Source organism: Pleuronectes platessa, chromosome 15 (assembly GCF_947347685.1).
Source record: "Pleuronectes platessa chromosome 15, fPlePla1.1, whole genome shotgun sequence".
Lineage (NCBI taxonomy): Eukaryota > Metazoa > Chordata > Actinopteri > Pleuronectiformes > Pleuronectidae > Pleuronectes > Pleuronectes platessa.
The window spans coordinates 13,209,446-13,225,900 of record NC_070640.1 but is presented as its reverse complement, the minus strand read 5'-3'; the positions used below and the strand labels follow the sequence as shown (position 1 = coordinate 13,225,900).

The 16,455-nt window shown below is 44.0% G+C and overlaps 1 protein-coding gene across 1 annotated transcript in view; it reads right to left on the bottom strand.

The window, feature by feature from the left end:
- Window positions 1-1,811: 1,811 nt before the first annotated feature.
- The window catches only part of LOC128457591 (disks large homolog 4), a 41,017-nt gene continuing 26,373 nt past the window's right edge, over window positions 1,812-16,455 (bottom strand). Inside the window, exons 4-22 of the mRNA XM_053442368.1 lie at window positions 14,971-15,024; window positions 14,132-14,182; window positions 13,885-14,009; window positions 11,752-11,921; window positions 11,459-11,595; window positions 10,154-10,298; window positions 9,592-9,727; window positions 9,300-9,456; window positions 9,103-9,205; window positions 8,420-8,534; window positions 6,232-6,408; window positions 5,748-5,790; window positions 5,627-5,657; window positions 4,584-4,631; window positions 4,388-4,489; window positions 4,010-4,182; window positions 3,534-3,646; window positions 3,330-3,421; window positions 1,812-1,944 (exon numbers count right to left, since the gene is read on the bottom strand). Of these exons, the coding sequence (XP_053298343.1) occupies window positions 1,838-1,944; window positions 3,330-3,421; window positions 3,534-3,646; window positions 4,010-4,182; window positions 4,388-4,489; window positions 4,584-4,631; window positions 5,627-5,657; window positions 5,748-5,790; window positions 6,232-6,408; window positions 8,420-8,534; window positions 9,103-9,205; window positions 9,300-9,456; window positions 9,592-9,727; window positions 10,154-10,298; window positions 11,459-11,595; window positions 11,752-11,921; window positions 13,885-14,009; window positions 14,132-14,182; window positions 14,971-15,024 (2,079 nt within the window). The 3' untranslated portion in view covers window positions 1,812-1,837. The remainder of the gene's footprint in view (window positions 1,945-3,329; window positions 3,422-3,533; window positions 3,647-4,009; window positions 4,183-4,387; window positions 4,490-4,583; window positions 4,632-5,626; window positions 5,658-5,747; window positions 5,791-6,231; window positions 6,409-8,419; window positions 8,535-9,102; window positions 9,206-9,299; window positions 9,457-9,591; window positions 9,728-10,153; window positions 10,299-11,458; window positions 11,596-11,751; window positions 11,922-13,884; window positions 14,010-14,131; window positions 14,183-14,970; window positions 15,025-16,455) is intronic.

Here is a 16,455-nt window from a genome sequence, read left to right as displayed (position 1 = left end):
ACATGACTTAGCTTTTTATTTTGTGTGGACACGAAAGAGAGAAAGAAGCAGAGGAAAAAGTGGAAGAGAGAATAAAAGAAGACCTATTCCTCCCACACAGAGGAGGTTCCACACATGAATGTGCACAGATGCGCACACATACACACAGACGCACACGCACATACACGCCCGCGCAAGCTCTCGCAGACACACACACGCACACGCCATGGCTTTTACTGTGGCCACTGGAAACAGTGTGTACGTCTGCGGCGGAGGGATTCTTTTGGAAGAGTGACCGGTGAGTTGGCTGTGGTGCGATGAAGCTAACAGCTCTGCTGTTTGTGCCTAGAGAGATAACATTCATCCTGAATTCTGACTAGCAGGTCAGAACAGCCATTCCCCCTGCAGAGGAGTGTGCTAGGTTACAGCTGAGGTTACAACTCTGTGTGTGTGTGTGTGTGTGGGGGGGGGGGGGGGTCAGTGGACAAGAGTGTGTGTGTGTGTGGGGGTCAGTGGACAAGAGTGTGTGTGTGTGTGTGCTTGTGTGTGTGTGTGTGTGTGATAGCGTGTTGGTGCGTTGAGTGTGTGTGCATAAGAGAGCAGAGGCTAAACTGGATGTCAGAGCTTTACTGTGCTCAGGACTGGCCTCCCATGACCATGTCTCATGACCTCGTCTCTCTTCTCTTCTTCTTTCTTGAGACATGCTTAAAAAACTCCTCCACGATAGGGAGGTGGTGAAGAAGAACACAGCCTATTTACTCGCCTTTCTTTTTACCACTTTTTTTTAGTTTTTTTGTCTGATTTTCCATAGTTTTTCGTCTCCTGTCTCCATTGTCTTCGAGGATGCATGCACAAATTCAGCATATGAGTTTTTATCATTATAATTATTAGAACTGCTCGTTAAATAATGCCTTGCGATATTCAACATGGGCGACTGAGCACGTGTCAGTCTTGGTCACTACAGTGGAATTCTGAGTTCACGCCCAGAACCAAGAGGAGATTCCTGTTCCCAGTCGTCCCCCTCTCCTGTCGTGAAACAAGGCAGAGCTGACAGGAGGAGGAGGAGAGAAAGCCAGGAGCTGATATAAAAAGGGGGGGGCCAGTGTCTTTTTTGGGGCACCTCCATCTCCGACATGGGCACGTGGAGGTGTTCAGCGTGAGACACCCGAGGGATGGGGAGGTTGAGGTGGTGCTAATACTACCTCGGTGTCCGTCCCTGCTGCGTCACCCTCTACTCCCTTTCAAGCCCTGCTCAGACCTGATGTCTCGTGTGTCCAGCAGGTATAACGTGTATAGATGCAGATGACATGAACTGCAGCTCACAAATGGCATCAAAATGCACCAGAAATCTCACAAGCTGTGATGTATAATTTGATTCATATTTGATTTTTAAACTGTATTGAAACTAAAACGCTAAAATTGTTTGGCATCGCTAAATAACCCTTGCTCAGGATGTTTACATCCCCAGTTTTGGGTGCACAGCTGTACCAAGATGCATTTTAATGCTAAATGTGAAACAGGACCTCAAGACTCAGTCGTGCCTCATTAAATACTGATTTAGTCTTTTCTCTGTCGAATAACACAAAGCTGTGCTCACGTCTGTCTCAGAGTCTCTTTTTTGGTATCGTTCTTTCCCTCGCTGTGTCACTTCCTGTGTCTGTCTCGGTTTCTGTGTTTGTCTTAGTATGCATTTGTCTCTCTGTGTCATTCTCAGTGATTGCCTAAGCACTGACTTTGCTGGAGGACAGACAGGCAGGCGAGGCTGGCTTGGCTGTGAGGGTGAAGGGTGGTGTCAGGTCGGTGGTTGGTGAGGGAAGGCCGGTCGGGCGGGGAGCGGGGCGGGGGCGGGGGTGCAGCATCACAGCCTCTCCCGAGTGGGGATCCAGATGTAAGGCCCTGATTGCTCCTCGATCACTGTCTTTACTTTGTGATAGACCTCTTCAAAGCTGTCCCCTTCCACGACAGCTGCAGCAGGACGGGCCGGGGAGGGAGAGACAACAGAAGAGGGGGGGGGGGGGGGGGGCACAAGCAGTGGCAAAACAAAGAGAAAAGAGAGACAGCAGGAAACATTCAGGAAGAGGGGAGGGGGGAGGGGGGGCAGAAAGAGATGGAAGTTTGTCAGATGTGTTTGCAAGACGTTGGGAGGAATCATCAGTTAAGATGCATAATGAATATTCACTTTGATCATCCGTGCAAAATCGGTATTGTGCAAAATCGCAACTGTTATACAAAAGGCACATTCCCAGGATGCATGTACGCCTACAAAGTGTCTTGCACATTTATTCCGTCTCACAAGGTTTTCTTTTAGTGGCTGATAAAATGTCACACGTGGCAGCTGCTCATGATCTCTGCGGCGGATTTGTCAGAGAACCCTAACGTTCATTTCCTGGCGACCGCTGTGATTTGCCCTAAATGTGTCTCTTAAATGTTTAAAAAAAAAAAAAAAATCCCGGAGTCCGCCAGGAACACATTCATTTTCCCATTTAACTCCTTCAGCAATAGTGGGAATATGTAAATGTGGAGCTCATCCATGTGGACGAGGAATTTATTTTCCTTTTCATTTGTGAAACAATGAAGTGACATTAAAAAATTCATTTTTTTTAATTATCCACATTTGTATTAAGATAGCTGTTGAAGTCTGGACCATAAACTGCATTACATTGCATATTGCAATCTGACACTGTTCACTGTTTTGCATGTTGCATTTCACTTTTTACTTCACTTTTTATATCTTTTATCTATTATATATATTTTATTTAGATATGTTTATGTCTAAATAAATGTTACTTTGTATAAATATTAGAAAAAGGGATTAAATAAGAATTAAATAGTGAGTAAATATATATTGTTTCTTTTTATTGCTTTTCTTATGTGTGTTGTATTTATTGTGTTTTTATGTTTTTATGTTTCTATGTTCATTGTATGCACTAATAACCAGAGCAAATTCCTTGTAGGTGTAAACCTACTTGGCAATAAATACTTTCTGATTCTGATTCTGATTCTGATTCTGATTCTAAACACCTCTGTTTGTGTTTTGTGTGGAGAGATGCTCGAGTCGTTTTGACTCATGTGATAAATGTATTGAGTTGGACTGTTAACGGCGAGTGGAAGATGGAGTCTTGGACTCATATATCCCCTGTCTACACCGGAAGCCCCAAATTATTGTCCATGGCCCCCAGAGGCTAATTCGTCATTAGATTGTTGCCGATGGGCTCCAGGATGCAGGTGTATAAGCTCAGGTTTACCTTCTGGTGCCGTCAAATTCCAAACACTAACCCACTGGTAACTGTGCAAGGAGTGTAGACGGAGTCGTGTTACCTTGTGTACACAGAGTCTCATTGTGTGCTCACCTGAAAAGCACTCTAGAAAGTCTTGTTCTAGTTTTAGGGCTCGGTCCATTCCTTTCCTGGCCTGCTCCTCCGTCAGACGAGTATTGATCTCTCTGTTGACATCACATCACAAAAGTCAATCAGGGGAGGGCGCTCTTCAAAAGTTGATGCTGGACGACATGTTCGGTTTCTGATGACCATTTATTTGATGAAATAAGAACTCACAGGACGTTCTCCAGCGCCTTGGGCCGTACAAAGATGGCGATGGGATGAAGCTGAGCTGCTTGTAGTCTGCGCACAGCGTTGGCCGATACATCCAGGATGCAGTGTTTCCCCTGCTGCTCGTGCACAAGTGCAGGGAGAGAAGTGATGAGGATTAATAAACACACACTGTTATTTCGGTTATGACTTCAAAACTGCCAGTTAATTAGGGAAACAAGCCACGGGAGGTTTCGGCAAATTACTCAAAACATTTTTAGTTCTTGTTCTTTTATAAAACATTTTATACACACAATTCAAATCAAAGCTATTTATGATCGCCAGTTAATTCATCAAATTTAGCATTAATGTGCTTGATCCTGTAAATACAATGCGAGTTATTGTTTTGCAATTAGTGGAAGCAATTAAAACCAATGACAACAAAGGACTGGGAAAACAACAGATAAAATGTTATGTCTTGCTATTAATTTTTTATATCGCACCTGCTCAGCCACCTCGCGGACACTCTGGACACTGGTGCCATACAGGTGACTGTTGTACTGGCCGGCCTCGATGAACCGATGGCTCTGGATGTCCTTCTCCATCTGTTCCCGCGACGACACAAAGTGATAGTCCCTCCCGTCCACCTCATACTCTCTCTTGGGCCGCGTGGTGTCTATCGAGCACAGAACAGTAAACTGTCAAAGCAGTGCACACGATCACATCGCCTAGAATCTCAAAATTAAAGCTGTTATTTCTCTGAGAAGGGGACACATTGTGCAGATATAAGCCTAAAATGGTGGCAGGTGGCAGCACTGACATCATATCATGGGCAGAGAATCAGTGATTCGGTCTGTGTGACTGACATGGCAATTACTTACGTGGGACACAAGATCCAAACTTATCGGGGAACTCAGACAACAGGTCGTCGTTTATCCTGTCCTTCACGGGACCCAGAATGATGATGGGCCTCGCGTAATGAACTTAGCGGGAGGAGAAAGAGAGGGGGGGCGTTCAGGAGAGTGCAATTTGATAACAAAGGAACTAAAGAATGAGCTGCTTCCTTGTTGACATTACCTTCCACTTGGGTGACTGTCTCATAACTCTGCGATGTTTTATCTCTCCCTGGAGACAGAGCACAGACACATTCAGCCAACTTCCTTTTAACCAATATGAAATCCCGTTTATTTATAGCTTTGTGTGCATATGTGCGGTTGTACTTGGATTTAATGACTGGGATGTGTTTTAAAGCGACACAACGTAGGTTTATACCTTTAAATAACAGCTATCATTTTGATGGTGCACAAACTTTTAAAGCGCTCCCTGGACGCCTGCAATGACAAGCGACAACTATCTTGCAATTCTCTGTGTTTAAATCACGGCAGAGCTACAGTACAAACCAAAGAGGGAGTTTATTGAGGAAGCGAAGAAAAAGAAAAGAGAGAGTGACCGAGCAAGAAACGGAAATTCAGGGAAATACTGCGAGAGCTTAAAGGACCAAAGGATGCAGGGCAGATGCTGACCAGTTGTTAGTAAGTAAGTAGTAAGTCATAACTTTCGCTTGTTTGCTGTATCTTGTGCTGGTTGTCGGTTTCAAGATCAACTTGTATTTACCGCAGTGAATTACGTATCCCACCTGCAGGGGGAGCCTGAGTGTAGCCGTGTGCAAATCTTTCTATGTGTGGCTTTAAAATCCTGGAGCTAATACATCAGATGGCCCCACTGAGGAAATAAAAAAAGACCTGCCTGTGAAGGTGAAGTGTGCCTTGGACCAAAGTCTGGAGGAAAATGGTAATGAGGACTGCTTGTGATTATACTTGGCAGTAACTGTGACGTTGGCAGGGAGGTATTTAAAGATGACAGCGATGCCAAAGAGCAGGGTAGTTGTAGAGAAAGGACGGCTCTGAGTCTGCAGTTATTGACAGTTTTACACATTCGCATTGGCCGATGCTACTAGCACCTTCGATCGAGCAATTCATCTCGTAATGGATGGACAAAACAGGAGTCTGCAGAATGTGAACACGTGCATTATGTTTACTAAAATACGAGAGAATGTCAGAATGTGTAAATGGCAGCTTGCAGAGTCAATGTAGAGAACATCCACGCTTCATACTAATTACCTTGAGGGCCCAAGCTGTCCCGACCGTGGTCCTGCGACAGACACAAGAGCAGAGATTTACACAGGGGGAGACGCTTTGAGGGAAAAGGAGTCTGTCAGTCGACTCTGGTGAGTGAACTCACCCTCTCTTTGGTGTTACCACGAGACCACTCTTTTCTTTCCACCCTGGAGAGAGGAAAAGATCAAAGTTAAAGTCAAAGTCAACTCCATTGTCATTTCGGGAGTGAAATGCTGTTTCTCTCTGATCCCAGGTCTGAACATATAAGTAGACAGAACATATAAGTGCGCACATATTAAGTACTCGAAACACAGAACATTGTACAGCATAATACGTAGTCATAAGGTTCATGGGGGATAGAATGAGAAAGATGGACGTGGTTGAGCAATATAACACGACATTTATCACAAGTGATCAGGGCTCCAATGGGTTTTTACACTCTGGTTATATAATGAGACTTATAACATGTATAATTTCGTTCAATTATATGAACAGTCGAGCTTAAAATGACAAACGACCTACTAAACTTTTCCATAAATCACTGTTATTTGCTCTCGAACATAAAACCTTAGATATGTGCGTGCTCGTCGATGGACAGTGTGTGTGACCTGTGCTTGCTGGGGATGAAGCCGACCTCCTCGGCCTCATTCTGGGGGCTGACTTTACGGGCCTGCCACCACTCCTCATCCCCGCAGTCCAGCACATGCAGCACATCCCCGAACCTGAAGCCCAGCGCTTGACTGAGGAAGCCACAGTCCGCAGTCTTATCATAGTCGAAAAGAGCCCTGAGTGAGGAGATCATGGAAATCAGTCACTTCATGGAAAAAACATAAATCATCATCTTTTTAAAGAAATATCCAAATCCGATATGTAATTTTTTGAAGGCTGCATCAAATGAAACACTGTGGGTGTATGCTGTAACACCTGTAACCTTGTATTGAACCCACACTTTATGTTAATGTGAAGGCGAACAGGAAGACTCAAACGTTACAATAGAAATGACACATTAGCAGAGAGAAAACTGAATAGGGACATGATGAAGTTTATCAAATCAAATGACAATATATGACAAATTTTTCCATCACCTCCATTATTAAGGTGGAAGCATTTTCACAGCACCTCCATCTCTTTCGGTTGTCTTTTGCTACTTCCACCCCTGAGGCTAAGTTGCTTAGATGACGAATGGCAATTTTGTGTTGTGAAGGATAAATGAAGAACGTTAAGATTAAAGTGGGAAACGATGATACATTGTTCGGTTTTTATCGCAGATCACATCAGTTTGGATCAAATCTCATTTAAATTGATCAAATCCCTCGATAATCCATCTCTCAATTTTTCATTTCACGTTCAATTTCCCCAGTGTTTATAATTTGGATTTGTCTTGTCGATTTGGTTTCATTTTTATCCCATATTTTTCTCAAAAGAACTGTTTGTAATAATTATGTTTGTACATAATGATTCAATAAATATTGGAATATTGGGATTATTTTAGTGGAACTTCTTTCATTTTTGTATTTTGAGCATGTAAATAAAATAAAGAAAAAGTATACAAACAAGTAAAAAAAAAATATTGTTTACGAACTGACGCAACATTTTTTAAACCTTAATGATTTAAACTACATAAATACATTCAAACTAAAAATATAAAATAATAATAGTAATAATAATATATAAAAGGAGTGAGAATAAGTAAAAACGTTAATATCATCCCTTCTGTATGAATTAATTAATTCATATCTATAATGGCTGCTTCGCGCTCACAGAACCACCTTGGGAAGGTAAATAAAGGTATTCAGGTAAACTCACGAAGCGTTCTGGCGACGCCACGAATACGCACGTTGCGTAAATGTCGCGGGAGTTACGTATTATTAACCGGCGGCTATCACAGACCCGTTATCAATAAACACGCACGTGTTGTGTCCGTGACTCTGTAGGAAAACCAGACGGACGCGGGAGACGCGTGTCTGAATCACGGAGGGAGTTTTTATGGGCGAACTTCTGTCAAAATGGCGAAAATAACACAACACATTTTCTTCACCGTCGTGGATCATGAGGAGGACGCGTCGGAGTTCATGTCGCTGCTTCAAGCTAATTGAACACAACCTGAGAAATCCGGACAATATCCGGACCCTGCCGAACAGGTGGCCGTTGACAGCACTCCGTGGACCGTAAGGTTCCACTCACACAAGGAATCAAGCATGAAATCCGTCTGAAGGTAATACCATGCTCCAGTATGTATTCAGTGCAGTGTGGTGTATGGTTTGACAACTGGACACTGGCCATTTCTGTTTCTACTGGTTGCCCAGATTGTGTGTGGATTGTTATGAACTTACTTTGCTCTTTCTCTACAAACTTCATTTACTGCTGTCACCTTCTTCTGTGGTTTGGTTTGATGTGACTGCTCCTGACAGGGCTTCGATGTCCAGGGGTTTGAAACAGTGATGTGCTGCCACAGCTAAGAGTCTATCGGCCTTCTAGTGACACAATTGGCTGAACAGGTTTGATCAGCTTCCCAGCATGTTGGGATTTTTGGGTTATAAAAATGGCAGCTGGTGTTCAATGTTTGGATGTATGAGTTTTGAACTAGCATATGCAGCAAGTCCATTGGATGAAAGTGGTTTTTAAAGGGGGGTTTGAGTATTTAGGCGTATCAATGTAAATTGTATTGCCAGAATTATTGATGTTGTATGTAGACGGATCTCTGCTACGTGGAAGTCAAAGGATTTGTTTACCACAGTTTCACCCATAGGTGTCATGTTGTACCAAAGCCAACTGTTTCTACTGTTGGTGTCAGACCTGATGTAGAAGCCTCTCTTTGGGTTGCTCCTTAGCGTCGTGGTCCCCGAGCCCATGCTGCTGTTCATCAGCTGTTCCCTCAGGTCGTGGATCTTTGCTTCAAAGCGGCTGTACTCTGAAAACAGAAAGACAAACGCATGAGGAGCTTTCGTTTTACACTCAGTCACACGACAGGTTTGCTTCGTAACCGATGAAGATGCATCCATCCCACTTATCTAACAGTATCGTACTGAGCAGTAACCTCAACTCCCCTTATGTAAACACTCTTTAGCCTTCTGCATAGAACCAATTTGAATCCTTTTTATGTAAAGTCACTCACGGCCAAGAAGTGTTATGGCACTAAAAACTTAAGCCTTGGCTGAGTGAATGTAACCAATAGTGGTTGACTTCCTTTTGTTTCCAATAGAATTTTCAAAATACAAATTCTAGCTCACTACTTTGCTCATTGTCTGCATTTCTTCTTCATCTTTGGGTGTTTGATGTGTTTTTGAGATATTGTGCAAACAAGCACACAGAAACTCTGCTAGAGATTTAAAATAAATCTCTCGATCCATGAAACAAGTGGTTGTTGATTGGACATTTTCGGACAAACATTTTAAGTCTACATTTATTGTGAATCTGTATATATGTGAGAATCTATATGCATGGAGGTATGTTGTTATGTATGACAGTTGTTGCCGTACCGTCGGGCCGATACTGAGCGATGATGGTCACCGTCTGGCCGGCGTTCTTCAGCGCTGCAGCTGCCTGTTCATGAGTCGCCATGCGCAGGTCCACGCCGTTCACCTGATGCAAACACACAGCATGGACAATCACTCAGTGCTACTGTGGGATACGTGAATGTGCTGCGTGACAACTTTATACAGATGAGTGTCTTTACACTGAGGATCTGATCGCCCTTGTGCAGCTCTCCGCTGAGGTCCGCTGGCCCTCCTGCCAGGATGAACGAGATAAAGATTCCCTCTCCATCCTCGCCCCCGACAATGTTGAACCCCAGACCTGTGGAGCCTCGGTGGATCAGAACTCTGCGAGGCTCCCTGATTAAGACAGAAACATGTAGTGTGAATAAAAGAGTGTAGATTTACAAATACTGTTAATAAAACCACCGCTGCTGCAAACACTGCTAATAACAACCAGGGAACCTGAGGAAAAGCCAGTGGATCATTGCTCACCTGGGGATGTCATCATCTCCCATCATGCCGTGCAGAACAGGAGAAAACCGACTAGGTGAGGTGGGAGTAAGGGCTTGTGGGTAATCTGAGCCAAGATAGTTGGGGTGGCTGAGTTCAGTGTCCATATGGGAATATGCTGGAAGAATAGCACACAAAAAGATGTATAATATTCCAGAGGGCTGCTGTACACAGATATGCAATATCAGCTAAAATAGAAGTTCAGACTTCGGGCTGTTTGGCTTCTCTACTGAGTAAATGCATTTGTGTAATATGATATTTTGTATATGTGGTCGGAAAAATTGTTGTGTATCGTGTTGGGAAATCCTATTGCAGTTTTTGTTTGTTAGAAGTAGTCTTTCATCCAGAGGCGGATTCGTGTCAAAGGTAGAAAGAAAATGCCCCTGAACCAGTAAACATGAGCTTTTCATTTTCTTAGTAGTCCCACTGTCCTCTCCAGTGATTTACAAAGAACAGGGTTTTCTCTCGACTATCATTGACTATTGGTTCAAATATGAACACTTCTGGTTTTGATCTAGCCGTGTGCGTCAGGAGAGGGGCTTACTGCTGGTGAGGTCTGGAGGGTTGTAGGAGTTGGTCAGGTACAGGTTGTTGGGCTTGGCCACCCTGAGGTACACCACCTCGGCTGTGTTCTTCAGAGCCCCCACCGCATCCTCGTGCATCACATCCTCCAGACACACGCTGTTCACCTGAGCGTTGGCAGCAAGCAGGGAAACAAAGTGAGCGTCAGTCGCACAGACGGCCGCTGTACTGAGGACCAGAGAAACACTGAATCCCTCATCCGGCCACAATTTACATTTATGAAGGTCGCTTTTCTTCAGAACAGTCCGATCATCCTAGTGACGACCTGACTATTAATGGACTGTTTTTATATTGCATCTATCCATTGTTATGACCACTCAAAGCTATTTATATTACCCCATTTGCACGGACATCCAGAGAGCACTTCTATATGCATCACACGTCACAGACACACTGACGGAACAACCACCTGGTCCAATTTGGGGATTCAGTGTCGTGCTCAAGTAATGCAGATTGGAGGAGCCGGGGATCAACCCTAAAACTTTCTGTTAGTGGACAACCCACTCTATCTCCTGAGCCACAGCCGACCAAGAGGCACAACAAAATGTAAATGTTAATTCTAGATCAAAAACGGCTCAACTATTTGGTGGTATTATCTAAAATGATAGACTAAATATATCATAAATGCATTACTCTGCTGATAAATAGATTAATAGACGGATCGTCAAACTGCAGAATCATAGTTCAAGTCACCCTAGGACACAATCTATTACTGTAATCCACTACATCTGTTTTAAATAGTGAGCTGGTGGTTTGCTGTACAGATTAGATCATCTTATTATCATTTTTGCTAATACAATTACTAATTTTAATTGTATTTTGCAAACAGTTTCATAATAAACAGAAGCATTTTGCTATATTCCATTCAGAGGCAGAGCATCCATTAGCCCAGACACCATTTAATCAAAACCAAGCACCATTTTGAAGTCACTGGAATCGAGCTTGTCATCAGCCGCTATGTCACAGTCTCCCTGTTCTCCAGCAGATGGCAGTAGTGCTGCTTGTGTTTTATTGCAGCTACACCACAGTTCAACATTTATTCCAGCCTACACATCTATTCACATGTAAATTCAGGACATGAGAATAACGGCTGTAATTTATACAGGCCCCCGATACTTCACTGTTGCTAATGCACACAAATGTGTGAGGGTGTGTGTGAATATGTGTGTGTGTGCTTCAGAGGTGAGAGTCTGAGGTTGTCCGTGACGCATTTGTGTGTGGGCTCATATCTCTGCATGCTGGAAGTTATTACATATGATTGACTGACCGCTAAGATCTTGTCCCCGATCTGCAGACGTTGATCTTTATGAGCCGCTCCGCCTTCAATAATCTTGGTGACATAGATACTGTTATCTCCTGGTATGTGCTGGTTTCCCACCCCTCCGGCGATGCTGAAACCCAGTCCTGGGAAAAGAAAGCAGAGAGAGGGGCTGAGGAGATAGAGGGGTTAACACAGAGCAGATTTGTTCAATCCAGAGGGCACAGCTTAGCCAGGTAAAAAGCCTCCCCGAGCCAACACAAAAGTGTTGATGCGGTACACTGATCCACACTCCCACGCACCTTTAGGCCCTTTGATGAGTTTGATTTCTGTGACTTTCTCAGCCGCCGGTTTTCTGCGGAGAACGTAAAGGCGGACGATAGCACCTGCCTCCTTCAGAGCCTCCACAGCTTGGCTGTGTGTCACCTCCCGCACGTCAACATCATTCACAAATAAGATGCAGTCGTTCACACTAAGAAACGGAGAAAGCGACAGACAGAGAGACACAGTGGGAGGGAGAGTGAAAACACAGCGTTGAGTTTCTGTGTTGGTGCAGAAATCGGATGTAATCCTGCACCAGACGAGGTCAGGAGCAGTCACTTATCGCTCTGTTGGGGATCCAGTTTCACCACCGATGTCTCGCCTTTCCCCCAGCCCTCAACAGACAATTCTAAAAGGGTAAAGACCCTTGCACTGTTGATATTGCTCTCTTTGGGTTAACCGCTCTTGAAAATTACTGCAGGAGGAGTTGAATTTTAAGTGACAGCTGATTTTGGAGCAAGATTTTGATGAAATGGCTATTTTCAGTAACACACATTCTTCCTCCAAGGGCCTGAAAACTCCACTTATCACAATTCCATTCATGTGTTTAAAATCGATTTCACAGCCCTGGATATCATAGAGTGTAACAGTTTGTAAGACTGAAATGATTCTTGAGGTTTTAACCACTGAGGCTCCAAAAGAAATGACTGCCGACGTCTTCATCCAAGGTTTTGTAGTGACAATAGTGTGACGTGCACATTGTTTGAGAGGCCATATATAACACACGCTCACGCTCACGCACACCCACACTCACACACCCACACACATATTTTAAAAATCCAAACTTTATCAAGGTATAAAGAACAATTTATCTGCATGCAGTATAAAAGGTTCAGCACTGCTCTTGAAAAGGTCTCAGGGTTGTTTGTTCAGATTTGCAAGGATCCCTCTCATGAATCACTCAAAGTTGAAGAATTACCCTGACGGGAAAATGCTTTTGTGTTAAATTTTACATTGTGCGAATAGTCTGAAAGCAACATGACGTCCGGGACAGTTTCAAGATATTTCAGACAATCATGGTCATGAAAATAACAATGTGCATTCAGGCAGTTATAAGGGTTTTCTCTGGGCACTCTTTAAACTCTAACGCCAATTCAGGAGGAGGAGGAGGAGGAGGAGGAGGAGGAGGAGGAGGAGGAGGAGGAGGAGGAGGAGGAGGAGGAGGAGGAGGAGGAGGAGGAGGAGGAGGAGGAGGAGGAGGAGGAGGAGGAGGAGGAGGAGGAGGAGGAGGAGGAGGAGGAGGAGGAGGAGGAGGAGGAGGAGGAGGAGGAGGAGGAGGAGGAGGAGGAGGAGGAGGAGGAGGAGGAGGAGGAGGAGGAGAATTGGTATTTGAAGGTTTAACCATTTACTTTATTTACTATTCTAGAACTTGAGTTAAGACATTTCATATATATATATATATATTTAAAATGTCAATATAAATGCACCACATTTCAGCGTTGTTTATTCTGTAAAATATACATTTAGATATTTTGCGCATACTGCAAACATAAACACGGATGCTGATTTATCTATGAAAGGCTCATGTTGGTCGATGAGCCCTTTAAACCAGTCGGGCTCTACAGTTTTCATTCAGAAAGGCCGAGTCTGAACTGCAGCCTCATGGGAAAACAAATGTTATATTGTTGCATTTTATTTCTTATAACAGGTTTCTGGAAAATATACCATCCATTACATTTATTTGATAAGAACACTGTTTTCACACTACACTACTGTCAAATAATCACTTTGAGTTGACGGACACAAATAATTGGACGATTATAGTTTGGTTGGAGATTTTGAATCAAACAGGCAGGCCCTCTCAGATATAATTTGGGTGTTGAGAGTGACAGACACTCAATACTGTGCTGTGGTACAATATTTAGGACACGAAGGAGAGATGTTGAAGTATTTTGATAGAGAAGTGACAGGTTGTCTAAAGGGGATTCAGTGACAATACATTGTGAAGGATGGTGAAGAGAAATAGATCACAAGGCCAATAGAGCAGCATTTTACTCAGGTGAGTTGGCCGGGCATGGACGTCCCATGATTTCATATATCATGGACTTGGGAACGTAATGCAAACGTTTGGACTGGCTTGGTGCTTCCTGTAACACAGTACGAATGGTTTTTACCTCAGCCGTCCGTCCTGAGCCGCCGCTCCTCCGGGTATGATTTTGGTGATGAAGATGCTGGGGTCATCGCCCACATGAGGGTTGTCTGTTCCCCCTGCAATGCTGAAGCCCAGGCCTGAGTTACCCTGCAGATGCAAAACCACACAAAACAAACGTTTTTCATCACATCAGGGACATTTGACATGACCGATCAGGTATAATTAGAAGTGGTAAAAATGTGAAAAAATTTTTTTTTTATCCGACTCACTCTCTCCAGTGTGATCTCTTCATACTCGATTTCCCCCTCTATCCCATTCACCTGTCGGAAACAAATGTTAGTTCATAGTGTCAAGTAGTAGACATTTGATGTTGAGGTACAGTTATTTTTGTATTAAACAGTTTTTTACACTACTATAAGAGTCTAATTCCTAAAGTCAATTATGTTGGTTCAGCAGTTTCCCTCTGGGCAATCAGGTAGCTGGATCTTCCTTTCAGCTCCTAAATACAGCATCATAGTCACTAAAGCTAATTACAGCTTCCCTTTACCAGACTGTCCACTAAGTTTGATCTAAAATCGTTGTTTGTGTGGTACCTGGTCGATAATGGCGGCACTACTCTCTGTCTAATTCGTCTTGTGGCTGGACAGTTTAGCTTCACATCAGCTTTACCCCCGTCCCAGAGGAAGAGTGAATTCAAACAACTTCAGACTTCGCTGTTTTGGTGTCTGACCTAGAAAACAACTTTTCCTAGTGCTGCAGAAATACTGGCCTGCATGCGATTGGAGGCTTTTCTCGGAGACGCCTCGTTCTCTAATCCCTCACTATTCACGTTAATGTGGGCATTCATTTTAGAAACGGCCTAATTAACGGATCGAGTGAAGCGATATCTCCGTTCTGTCAGATGTGTAACAGAGAAACTGTATTTTAATCGAAAACACAAATATTTGTTGTCATTCAGGTTAAAACCATGAGTGACAAACCTACCTGGATGCTGGGAATGTAATGGAACTACTCGTAATACAGAGTGAATATGAAGGCAGTTAAGTGAGTTATGTGGTAGAGCCTGACATGCTAATACAATAAAAGGGAGATTAAACATAATCCTTACATATGGGGAACCGTCGAGCGTGTCGGTGTTCACCACCATTGGAGGAGTATTTCCCTGGAGACACAGAGAGAGGAAACGTCATTAAGGAATGATGGCAGCGACTCGGAGATGATGCAGCTCCTGGACGAGCTCTCAGTATATCCCTGGAACCTGCAATCACAGCCAAGACTGATGGCCATTTTAGCTCTCAGCTGTGATAGCACCATTCTCACTCTGCTGGAGAGCATGGCTTCAGGAATGTTTTAGCTATCATCCACCCGTGATCGGCCCTCTTATTCCTGGTGTCAGATTTGCCACAGCTACCGGTAGGATGACAGCACGACTTGTTGTACTGATGCTAAATGGCCATCGAGTGATCAGTGTTGACGTGGGCGTCAACCTGCCGCCCACCAGTCCTTTTGAAACGGTGATTCATCTACTGACGGCACATGGTGGCGATCTCAAAGCACACTCCCGAGGATGACGAGGAAACAGAGAGGCAGTGACAGACAGCACAGTTCCATTATCCTCGGTTAGCACAGTGCCGGTTATGCCTGTCAAACTTTTGTCCAGAACCACGTTAGGTCCATTATCGTTTGCACAAAGCGTGAGGCCAGTCTCAACATATCAGCAAGTTATTCATCAGGATCAAAGTGATTAAGGAAAAGACTAAAAACGACAGCAAGTCAATGAACGGACAGGATTTTTGGCACGGATGCGGTGTGGGTTTACAGCACCTGTCTGTTGAGTTTCTGTGAGGTGTGACACACGTCTTCTTCCTCGCCTCTTAATCAAAACTTTTTTCCTGCTTCTTTAAAGGATTTGGTCTCGTCATCAGGGTATCTGATGTTACAAGATGTAAAGTATGTGCAGTTCTCTTTAAAGAACACAGTCTGACTCTCTAAGTGTCTGCATCGATTAGATTACGAGTCATTCTTCGGCACCATCCTGATTAGCATGGGAAAGACCCTGTGCTTCTCAAGTGCTTATAGAACTGCAAACCGCAGCAGAAAACCAGCCTGCTGACCTTCACACAAACAACTACGCTACCAGTCCAATGCACACAAACAACTACACTCCCAATCCGACACACACAAACAACTACACTCCCAATACGACACACAGGAACAACTCGATCCCAGTTCGACACACTAACATCTATGACCCTAGTTCGACACACGCAAACAACTAGCTCCCAGTCCGACACACACAAACAACTAGCTCCCAGTCCGACACACACAAACAACTAGCTCCCAGTCCGACACACACAAACAACTACGTTCCCAGTCCGACACACAAGAACAACTACGCTCCCAGTCCGACAAAAACAACTACGTTCCCAGTCTGACACACAAGAACAACTACGCTCCCAGTCCGACAAAAACAACTACGCTCCCGGTCCGAAACACACAAACAACTACACCCCCAGTCCGACACACACAAACTACTATGCTCCCAGTCCGACACACAAGAACAACACTATCCCAGTTCGACACACAAAAACAA